General features: G+C 38.3%; 1 protein-coding gene across 8 annotated transcripts in view; it reads left to right on the forward strand.

The window, feature by feature from the left end:
• Positions 1 to 12018, forward strand: part of LOC107741597 (glutamate receptor 3) — a 126745-nt gene that overhangs the window by 75782 nt on the left and 38945 nt on the right. For all 8 annotated transcript variants that reach the window (XM_016554345.1, XM_016554346.1, XM_016554351.1 and 5 more), the window contains exon 4: positions 673 to 860. In XM_016554345.1, coding sequence (XP_016409831.1) covers positions 673 to 860 — 188 coding nt within the window. The remainder of the gene's footprint in view (positions 1 to 672; positions 861 to 12018) is intronic.

Consider the following 12018-nt stretch of genomic DNA (forward strand, 5'->3'; position numbering starts at 1 on the left):
CCTTCATATTTATTAATCCGTGGGCACGATTTGTTAAACCGAGGGAACAGTTTAAGAATTCGTGAGTACGGTTTATAAACTGAGGGGACAGATTGCAAAACCGTCGCCACGGATTGTTTTTTTTTCTCCTACAGGTGACTTCCCGGGCTCCGTAGTAATGTCCTCTATGCACATGATTTTTATAATGCAATTGTTACCGTAATGAGCTATTTCTACCTAATTTAACTTATAAAGATGTGTTTTGTTTGTGTAAATTAATGTATTATGTTTACTTCAGCATTATTTATTTAATTTAGGACCTTTTTTAAACCAAATAATTTAGATGTCACTCCTTTTAGTTTTCATGTCATAGCTGTATGCATATTTTAACATGGCTGGAATGATGTATCGACCAATCAGCATCCGGTATGATGCTATCTGTTTTACATTCAACTCAAGTTGCATTGCAGATGTTTTTTACTTTGCGCAGTTGTTTTTAAACTGCTGTTGGACAAGCTAGAGATCTAATCCAAAATGACAAAGTCACATTAATACGCTTTGTGTATATACATAAGACTTCATTTGTGGAAAATTGAACACGCACGCTGAATATATTTTATGTGACAGTATGTCAACACCCATGAAGCTCTGGAGTGTGAGCTAACGCAAAAAAAATGATTGTTTTCCTGCCAGGATTTTCCATTCTTCAAGCCATTATGGAGGCTGCGGTTGCAAACAACTGGCAAGTTACAGCGCGGTCGGTGGGCAGCATCACGGACCCCCAGGAGTTCCGGCGCATCATTGAGGAAATGGACAGGAGACAGGAGAAGCGCTTCCTCATCGACTGTGAAGTGGACAGAATCAATGTCATCTTGGAGCAGGTAAAGTCTGCATCTCCCCCCTGCCTGTTTCTTCGCTTTTCTGGCAGTCTGGCTGGTTTGACGTCTTTTCCCTACCCATAATGCCCTGCATCTGAAGACTCGTTCGTTTAGCAAGAATCCAGTCCCTGATTTATGAATATCCCTGAAGTCCATCAGTCTACTGTGTCGTTTCCACATGGATGACCTGACAGAGCTGTAGATGGGTTCTCTGAGCGTACAGTTAAACTGAATGGGTGAGCAGATATTTGAGCACGACTGTCCTCTTCTCTTTGGTCTCTAATAGATCGGCGCGGCTCTTTGATGTCTGTCTGTGAAAGGTAATCAGCCCCTGAATTGGAATGTCCTCGTTAATGCTACTTTAAATGTATTAGCTCCAGTAGCTCAATACCTCCTCATTGAATCTTTTGTTTCACTTGCTTTTATGAATCTGTTCTGCATCAAATTTTGATCCATAATATATATTTAGCATTAATTTACAATGGCCAGTATAATTCAGTTTTCTTTACTCTGGCAAATGATGTTGTCATTGCTGTATTCTTTGAAAAAGACTGCTACAAATCAATAGAGCGCAACAGTAACTACCTGATTTATTTTTATTTTTTTCTGCAGCCTGCGTTCTTGAAAGTATTTTCCCCATTCAGTTTCTCCATAGTGATTTCAGAAAATCTTTCAATAGAGTTCTAAGCCTCAAACCACAACAGCCAGCTTTGAGATGAATCGTAACTTTACAGCATATGCTTCAAAGAAAGACTGAATACATGTTTTATACATATAAATCTGTTGAGCATTTATAATTGATGTTAGTATAAAAGTTTATTGCAAAATATTATTTTAAAAGTAATAAAGTATGAGAAGATATTTTGAAAAATGTGAGTAATCAAACTGTTGCTAGTCCCTATTGACTTCCATAGTAATATATATATATATATATATAAACTATGGAGGCCAATGAGGACTAGCAAATGTTTGGTTACAACCATTCGTCAAAATATAATCTTTGTGTTCAGCAGAAGAAACTCATACAAGTTTGGAACAACTTGAAAGTGAGTATATGATAAGATGGGATGTTGTTTTGTTTTTTTTTTGTTCTGTTTTGTTTTTACTGAATTAAAATCTCACTGGTCCTCATCTCAAACCACAACAGCCAGCTTTGAGATGAATCGTAACTTTACAGCATATGCTTCAAAGAAAGACTGAATACATGTTTTATACATATAAATCTGTTGAGCATTTATAATTGATGTTAGTATAAAAGTTTATTGCAAAATATTATTTTAAAAGTAATAAAGTATGAGAAGATATTTTGAAAAATGTGAGTAATCAAACTGTTGCTAGTCCCTATTGACTTCCATAGTAATATATATATATATATATATAAACTATGGAGGCCAATGAGGACTAGCAAATGTTTGGTTACAACCATTCGTCAAAATATAATCTTTGTGTTCAGCAGAAGAAACTCATACAAGTTTGGAACAACTTGAAAGTGAGTATATGATAAGATGGGATGTTGTTTTGTTTTTTTTTTGTTCTGTTTTGTTTTTACTGAATTAAAATCTCACTGGTCCTCATTCATAAAACACAAGCACACTTTCATTTAAGGACCAGTTCTCACTATTAACTAGCTGTTTAATAGTATGCATATTACTAGCATATCGGCTGTTTACTAGTGCTTATAAAGCACATATTAATGTCTTACTCTGCATGACCATATTTTAGATCCCTTAACACTATCCCATACCAAATCTTAACAACTACTTTACTAAGTATTAATAAGCAGCAAATGAGGAGTTTATTCAGGCAAAAGTAGTAGTCAATAGTTAGTTACTAGTAAGAACTGGTCCCCAAACTAAAGTGTGACCAAACATTCTTACATAAATTGCCATGTCGATTAAAACATGAAAATATCTTGAGCTTATGTTCACTACAGACCTTATTTCAGGCATTTAACCCATTCAAAAACCTATCGATTTTAGGATGATGAAACTAGACGTGCTAAAATGCTCATTGCTAGATTTTGGCCTACACAAATCCCTGCAGCCCTCTACAGTATCTGCATTTATTCACAATGTGTCCTCTAAAACTTAATATATGTATTTTCAATAAGTCAGTTAAATATTTGTACCATGTCTTTGCCTCTGGCTGTACCTTTCCTTAACGTTGCAGCGGTTTAAGGGTGAAAACGAGCAGGCAGGAGAGGAATTAGGAAAATTACAGCGGGAATCTTATGTTATTGCCCCTGGGGACACATGTTTTTAATTCCCTTTTCCGACCTCAGCATGTATTGGCTAAACTGGATCTAATTGAACTAATCTCCCCGGCCCTGCTGACACTGATAGCCAAGATAAGTTTCTGGACCGCGGTCCTTCAGAGACCTGCAGCGAGACAGGAGAACCGCGCTATAGACTTCTGCTCACCATAATCCATCTGCATTTCGTGATCTCCAGCACAAACTGCGAATGGGAGCCGGCCTCCAGAGGGTTTCAACAGCTGAGTTAAGCTTCGCGAAGAGCAATGGTGACAGCTTTTACTGCCCTGCTATACTGAGTATGTCAACCCATCGCAATAATTTATAAGCAGTGCCCTTGCAGTGGGAGCGCGGAGGGGCTTGTGCCTTTTCAAGAGGAAAACTATCTTGTGATCTGGGGTTTACACTCAAGATGTGTCATTTTACTCTGTGAGAGCATGACGGCTTGTCATAAGCAGAGTGCCATTTCATGTGTCATGCTACTGTATGTGTGGATATGGTAAATAGCGCTGCAAAATGGTACAAAATGCCAATATCTGCTTTATGAAGGATTTGATGCAATCGCCGCAGTGTCTCTGTAATGACTGAATATGAACGTGCACATTGTTTGATGAGTCTCAGAGTGTTTTTGTTGGGGCATTGGCTCCACCTGGGCTTTCTGCACTGACGTTAAAGTAAAGAAATCAACCTGTCCATCTTAATCTAGGGGATATGGTGGGATGAATAAATGACATCTGGGACTAACTTTGAGATACAATGTGCAGCACTGACTAGAGAGCCGGGATGTGTCGGGAGCGTCGGAGGAACAATATTAAAATGCGTTGAGAGCCTGTGTTTCACTGAAGCCTTGCTAGATCTGCCACCATGAAGCATAAAGAATAGGTCTCTTCAGAGGATGGAGATGCACCTTTGAATACATTCAGTCTATGCATTTTGAGGTGATATGCCTGGCAAAAATCGATATACAGTTGAAGGCCAAATGGGAAATAAATATACAAAATCAGAATAAAATATAACAGAATATAATTTAAGAATCCTTAAAGAAGAAACATCTGAATATGTATTTATTTGATAAAATACAAATATATTTCTAAATTTATAGAATAGGTTCACTTGTTTCAACAAAATTGTTGTAATAAATCACACATTAAAATGTACAAAAAAAAATCATCATCGTACATGACTCATTAAGAACTGGTTTTGTGCCAACCCTGTTTCACAAAGAAATGTTTCAGGGTTGAATGTTGCATGAAGGTCAGTGTATAAATGGCTAATAACAAACTTAAAGGGATAGTTCACGCAAAATAATTTTCTCACCCTCATGTCATGACAGAATTCATTTTTGAGAGAGCGATCCCTTTAGCCCTGCAAACAGAAGCAGGCTGAGAAAGTACGACTCAAAATAAAACAATGCTCGAGGCTCATCTGAGGTAAATCCTAAAGACTGGGGCCTTAAAATCTCTTAAAAGCTCACAGGCTCTGGAGAGCGTTTAATGTGTCACTTTAACAATCTAATGGGATTAGGGAGGTAGAGTTGTACCGCAGGAGGCAAACAGAGTGAGACGGAATGAAACAGGATTCAGGAACAGGCAATAGTCAAACATAGTAAAGAGGGTAATCCGAAATCTTAATTAAAAATACTCTAACGGTGATCCACACACTCGTGTTTCTAGTTTTGATAGTCAAATATGCTCAAATTGCAGCTTCTGAATTTAGAGCCAGCCGTAATTCTTTCTTCAACCACAGAGACAAGAATATGGGAAGAACAAACAGCACAGAACAACATGTAAGTTGAGCTTAGACATTACTGAAACAACGGACAACTGTATAAACATTAAGAAAAGAATGACCCTGTAGCACCTTGGCAGTTGCTGCAAAAGTAAAAACACACATGAAATCTATTTCTGTCATGACAACCCTCGGAGGGATTGGCATGGTAATGTACATGACAATGTTAATGTATTTGGTCTTGGCGGAACAGATCTGCTACGCTGCTGCGGCAGAGCAAGTACCGAGGCACTAGTCATATATTTGAATGTTGAGCAGCGAGCTCATTGGCTACCGATACAGGATAGAACCAATAAGCTGTGCCATGTGATAATGATGTCATTAGGTCAGATTGAGTTAGACCTATCGGACTGCGCCATCTAGAGTTTCATGCCAGAACTCTGTATTTATATATCGGTTGTCTTTAGATGTAAATATTATTTGACTTTTGCCTCCACAGGCTTATTGAACATGCATGTTTGTGGCAAAGTAGCTGAAATGGACACTAGAGGCAGTAAAATTCCCACAACTTTTTATTCCTTTTCACACAAATTATGGTTAACAGGTTGAGGCTGATGATACACAGGGCAACTTTTTGAGCAATGTTGCCGGGCAACTTTGGTTAATGTTGCCGTCATTGTGCAACCAGGGGAGGCACAGGCCCACGACCGATCTAAAGTATCCAGATAGAAATGTGTTACCCATTCTCAGTGGGAAAGTGCCCAAGCAACACTGCTCAAAAAAAAGTTGCCTGGCAAAATGGCTCAAAATGTTGCCCCATGTATCATCAGCCTGAGAGTTTTGATTAAAGGGTCATGAAACCCCCCGTTTCAGCACTGGTTAGTTCTCACCACAGTTTTAAAAAATGCTAAAAAAGTGGGCGTGGTGCGCAGCGGAGGAGGGGGAAGAGGGGAGACAGAAAACACACACAGCTTCGCGTTCAGACAGTTTAATTTCACAGTTTGAAATGTCTGTCATAGCAAATCAGCGCATGCTGTTGTGAATAATTAAGCGAAGCATCTTCTCATAGGATAAGAACATGCAGTCTCATGAATAATTTAATAGACACCGACGCGTCATCGATGTACTATAGTCCATTGTGTTGACGTCACAATTTGTGACGTGACAATGTAGATTTTAAACCCGGAAGATGAAAATAGCGCAAAAAAGCTTAAAATTAACCAGTTTTCTCCAACAGTTAAAATGATCAGATGCTAATATTGTCTTCTATGATGTGTAACACAAACACAAACACAAAAAGTAGTCTGGGGTTTCATGACCCTTTAAGAGTTTTGACAAATTTTTGCACAGTTCCTTGAACAATATTATGTTATGCCTTCAAAACTATTTTAAAATGCTGCAGGATTTGTTCAAAAATGACACTTTTGAACGTTGGCGTAACATACTGTATATATTTTCATATGCATGGGTTTTCTAATGCAGTAAGTTTGCTCAGTTGCTCACGCGATAACGACACTTGTGAGGTGACGTGAAACTACGGTTCAACAAAACAGCTCAAACCCATGTAAGTAAGTTAAAATAGCACGGATGCACAAGCAAATAAGTTTTTAATATATTTTATATTTTTTTATATTTTGCTATCGTTAACACTTCCAGGTAGGTCTAGAGTTGGGTTTGGTGTAGGTTTGTTATTTTCAACACGACAAAGCATTGACATTTTAGCGACACTCAATGGACATTTGAAGTCTGAACTGCCACAATACATACCTGTACCAACGTAATAAAAACGTGGCCATGGTCATGTATTGAATGCGAATTTTAGCACCACTCACTGGACGTTTCACTTTGAAACTGCCGGGAAACATGCAATAAGGTGCAGTATGTAATATCAGTGTTGCAGAAATGTTGCCACAAGCAAGTGTTTTCAATGAGCCTGGGTTGACTTTTGCTCAGGTCTCCTGCTTCTCACATTTCCTATAAAGAAAAGATTTTCAGAATAGTTTCAGAAGAGAGCTCAAAAATGCCTCAGTGTTCAGCAAGATAACAAAATCTACAATCAAATGTCAGTTATTTCAATATGAGCTCATACATTTCTCATCAAAAACTTCCAAGACCAAAAATCTCTAAAAAGAAAAGAAAAAAATCTCATTAGTAACTGTAGGGAAAACATTATTAATAGGTCATTGAATCATTGACTCAAATGATTTGTTCAAAAACACTGAATCATTCAGGAACAAAACTCTACTGTCTTGATCGGAGACGCAACATTTTTCTAAACGATCATACTGACAATTTGTCAAAATGTAGGTCACTTAATATTACTTTAAACATAGCATATTTTAAAATGCATTTATTTATTAATTATATAACTTTGGTTAAAATATAAAAGAGTGACAGGACAAATGGGCATCTGGCTCAAGACTGTGCTAGTAGATAAACATGGTATTTGTGCGACCTAAAATCAGACAGATGGCCACCATAGTGATGTTGCTGAGTTGAACAGGGACCAGACTCCATTGGCTGGGTCATCTTTCAGGTCAAACGGGGGTGGGAAATGATCACAGACCCCAAAGCAGGATTGATTTTTCAGCTCAAGATCTCACTCTACAACCTTTAACAGGAAAACATGGATATGGAGAGATTCTTAAAATGGAAACTTTAGAAAATAAGTTACGGGGTTGATTGGTTTAACGATTTTAGATAGGTCACAGCTCTTTTGGGGTGATTTTGAAGCATATGACTTAGATGAAAAGCCAGATTGGTGTTGAAAAGGCAGCCATTAGTGCCAATGGTCCACTTGATCCTTTGAAGATGACCATGTTCTTCTTAATATATATATATATATTAAACTATCGACAACTATTACCTCAGAGGGCTTTCTACTATGAAAACAGTGGTGGTTGGTAACCTCTATCAATAGTTCTGCCTCTCTTCATCTCAATTTCTTCTTTTTTGCTCCCATCAAATACTTCAGGTCATCATCATCTGACTTTCTTATATTAAACCTGAATCTTTTTTTTCCTGCAGAGCTCTCATAAAAATGTCTATCCATCCATCCATCCATTCTATGTAGGGTTGCAGCGATGCTCGATGGACTCATCCTCAAACAAATGTATAAATATGGCAAAATTAACTTTGCTATGAACATTTTTATTTTGCAAAAAAAAAAAAAGAAGTGTGATGCATGATCATTCAAACTTCATACATTTCTATGAGGTTCAGACTCTACGCAGTCATTGGTTTCCACTGGAATGCTTACTGATATTTACTGGGATACTAGCATATGCATATTCATTTTATTGATGGTATAACGGATTTAAAGGGGTCATATGACGTTGCTAAAAAAGAACATTATTTTGTGTATTTGGTGTAATGAAATGTGTTTAAGGTTCAAAAAACACATTATTTTCCACATACTGTACATTATTGTTTCTCCTCTGTGCCCCGCCTTTCTGAAACGTGTCGATTTTTACAAAGCTCATCGGTCTGAAAAGCGAGGTGTGCTCTGATTGGCCAGCTATCCAGTGCGTTGTGATTGGCCGAATCTTCCCACACAGTGATGTAGACATGTGGGGGCATGTTTAAACGAGGCGTTTTAGGAGGGCGTGGACCAGTCTTAACTTTTATAAAGAATATCTCTTTGGGTTTGAGACTTTAGCCTTTGCAACTTTAGGGATTTTATCTATTCACGAACAGCTTGTAACACTCCAAAGAGAAAGGAAAACTTGAAATCGCATCATATGACCCCTTTAAAGCATTATGGTTTGGGAGGTTTTACATGTTGCTTTTTAGTAAACCACTTAAATGTACGTTGGATTATGCTTTGCATTGGATCAGCCTGATGTTGCAATGGTGATTTGAGTAAAAACCAATATTAAAGGTGTCTAATGTTTCAGACAAGTTATACATGGATTCAAATCCATTTGCATAGGCTAGTGTATTTAGTTTGTCTTTTGGAAAAGAGCCAGACCTGCTCAGCTCACAGAGGTTTAAATTCAAAGCAGCTGAGAGGACAGGAGAGGTACAGATGCCTCTGCCAGTTAATTAGAATGCATTCCCCCGGGATCATTCCGGCTTCTGGCCTGCCCACATAAAAGCTAGCCTGAGGGAGCAAAAATGAAGATAACTGAGTGTTCTAGAGAGCTTTTGGAAACCGTTTGGGGCCATTTGTCCTCCCCCAGCCTCAGCCATCAATGAGTTTTGAAGAACGCTTATTGATTGGTCATGCCATGAGGTAAGTGTTGGAGGAGGAATTGATGATGCTGCAGCTTTTTGTTACCCAAGCTGCACTCAAGCTGTGAGTGAGATAAGACAAGGCCCGTCCATGACAGTTTAGACCCACTTCTGTTTTTGCATTCGGAATAATATTTTTTAATGGTTCTTACACATTGTTTTCTTCATATGCATTGTTATTTGTTTAGTTACAGTGCAACACTGCAGTGAACGTTCTCTTTTTTTTTTTTCTCCACAATGTTCCGTAATTAATTCAGCTTCAACTGCATAATATACAGACTTCATCCAAACTTTGTTTTGTAGCCTTAGGTATGTGATCTGTTTTTCTTCTTCTTCTTCAGATATAGCATTATGAGGAATTATCTTTTGAGATTGTATTGTGAAAACATACTGTAACTTTCAAAACCCAAAACTTCCTTCCCAGTCCACAAAGAGCAACAAAAAGCATGAGCTGTAAAAATGACTTGTTCTGAGTGATGTCAAACAGATAAATATACATTTCATTTTTTTTTCAGTCAAAGTTTGGTATCATAAACCATTCAGAGAGAAATCAGAGAAATTTTGGAAAATGGTCATTGCGCTAAAATATTTTTCGCCACTATTTTTGAAATGCTAAAGTACTGCAAAATATTGCTACTAAATTATAAGTGCAATACAAAATAATAATAAACGAATTGCTTCCTATAAAGTTTGTAAATCTCTCTAAATTACATTACATGATGTATAAAATGTGGAGCATTCAAATTCTAATCAACACTGATGATATCATTGCAGTATTTGAATGCAGTATTAGTCTTCCTTTTTTAAATTGATTTACATATTGAATTATCGTGATTGATCTTTTCTTTCTTACATTCTTTAGTCATTAATTTAGCATGTATCAGCCTCTCTCCATTTCTCTCTCTAACACTATATTTTACCTAACATTTGAACACTCTTTTGCTGCCTTGCAAGCACAGATATTTCCTCTAGGAAATGCAAATCTAGTTATTTTTTATTTTTGTTTCATTTTTGTTTTCTTCTATGCTACTATCCAATATCATTTTCTTCATCAGCCCCCAAGAAATGAAACCCTAACCGCTCACTGCAAGGAAGAGCAATTATATAGTCCCTGCTATGCCATTTAACATCATTTTCCTAAAACAATCAAACTGTTTTTCCAGTTATTGCGCTCAAGTCCAAATCCCAGCTCTGCGTGTTTTAGCTAAAGGTCACGCTGACGTCTGGTTTTATTGAACCTCTGGACTGAATGCTTTGCGATTGCTTTCATTTGGGCTCATGCGCTGGGCTCTCTCTGTGTTCAGACCGGTGTGAATAGCTTCTGTCTGTGGGCGAGCACAGGGTCACTCTGGTCTGTCTTTGCCCGTCACGACGGGGTGAAAACTACCCTCAAGGACACCAAATCTCTTTCTGGCCAACACAAAGGTGACAGTGATAGAGGTGGGATCAATGTGCCAGCGGGGGGAGGAAGATTACAAAGTGAGCGCAGGAATCTTCGGGTATTTACTTCACATTAACTCAGAGCGCAACTGTAATCCAGCCCCATAATGCCTCTCAGAAATCAGCCCACCTTCATCCGTCTATGTTACATGCTGGGATTTCAGTAATCTGCTGCTGTGAAATATTACAGTTGTTGAATATTGTCATTTAAAGTGCCCGTATTATGTTCAATTACAAGTTCATAATTTTATTTTTGGGCTATGCTAGAATACATTTAGATGATTTACAGATCATTGAGCACATTATTTTTTGTAATTCTATACACTGCAGCAGCATTTCTTTTCACCCACTGCCTGAAACGCTCTTGTTTTAGCTCCTGTCTCTTTAAATCCAACTCTGTCTGCTTCAGCCCAGTCTGTTGTGATTGGTCAAACGTTTAAAGTGTGTGTTTGAAATGTTATGGCCATTACCATAATCAGGTTTTAGCTCCTGAGGCTTCATGAGCAGCTGTAAAGAATAACTATGGCATCTCTATAGTAAGTCCATACAATGTTTTTGCCCTTGCAGTGAAAAAAAAAAACAGCGTCTTCTCGACATATCGAAATCACATACCCAACTGTTGTTTGAGGGCAGACAAAAGCAGCCAGTAGGTGGGCATTATGCAAATGTGTAACATGATGACATACCTAAGTCCCAGAAATAATGGGAGGACTACCAATGAGGCGTTTCAGGCAAGTGTTTTCTTTTTTGGAAGTTTCTTTGGTGTGGACTTTGTGGTTTGTAACTTTGCAGATTGTTTACATGCACAAGCAACTACTGTGTATTAAACATTAACCCTGCTGGAGAAAAAAAACAGCATTAGCTGGTTAGGTATGTTTTGAAGAATGGCAGCTGGTTTGAACTGGTTTAAGCTGGTCCATAGTTGGTCATGAGCTGGTTTAAGCTGGTTATGAACTGGTCCTGAGCAGAAGCTAGTTCCTTAGGACCAGGTTAGGACCAGGTTAGGACCAGCTCAGGACCAACTTAAACCAGCTCATGATCAGTTTTTAACCAGCTCAAACCAGCTGTCATGCTTCAAAACATACCTAACCAGCTTGTGCTGTTTTGTTTTTTTTCAACAGGGAACGGAAAGGTTAAAAAAAAATGCATAATCACCTAGCATCAAAGACCACTGGTTATTTCAAGGACTGATTCACTTCAAATGTAAATTCTATCATGTCTTCGGTTAGCGCTAGTGTTCTGTGTCGTGTGCGCGTCAGGTCTCGGTCTGGACCCTTTGAATGGAATCGTGTCATTAGACCCTGGCTGTGTCCACATCAAGGTTGTAGAGTGGTCCTGCTGGCCCGCAGGCTGTGAAGTTCAGTTGTGATCTCTGTTCTTCCGCCAGCTCTCGCTCAGGTGTGAGGAGCCTGCAGCAGTATTTGTTTGTGGGACAGGACTGATAATCTCACTGGCTCCAAAAGCCTTCAGTGGAGCCAAAAGTCAAGGGCATTATGGCAAAAGAGCATC

The sequence above is a fragment of the Sinocyclocheilus rhinocerous genome, unplaced genomic scaffold, assembly GCF_001515625.1.
Source record: "Sinocyclocheilus rhinocerous isolate Xijiao unplaced genomic scaffold, SAMN03320098_v1.1 scaffold195, whole genome shotgun sequence".
Taxonomy (NCBI): domain Eukaryota; kingdom Metazoa; phylum Chordata; class Actinopteri; order Cypriniformes; family Cyprinidae; genus Sinocyclocheilus; species Sinocyclocheilus rhinocerous.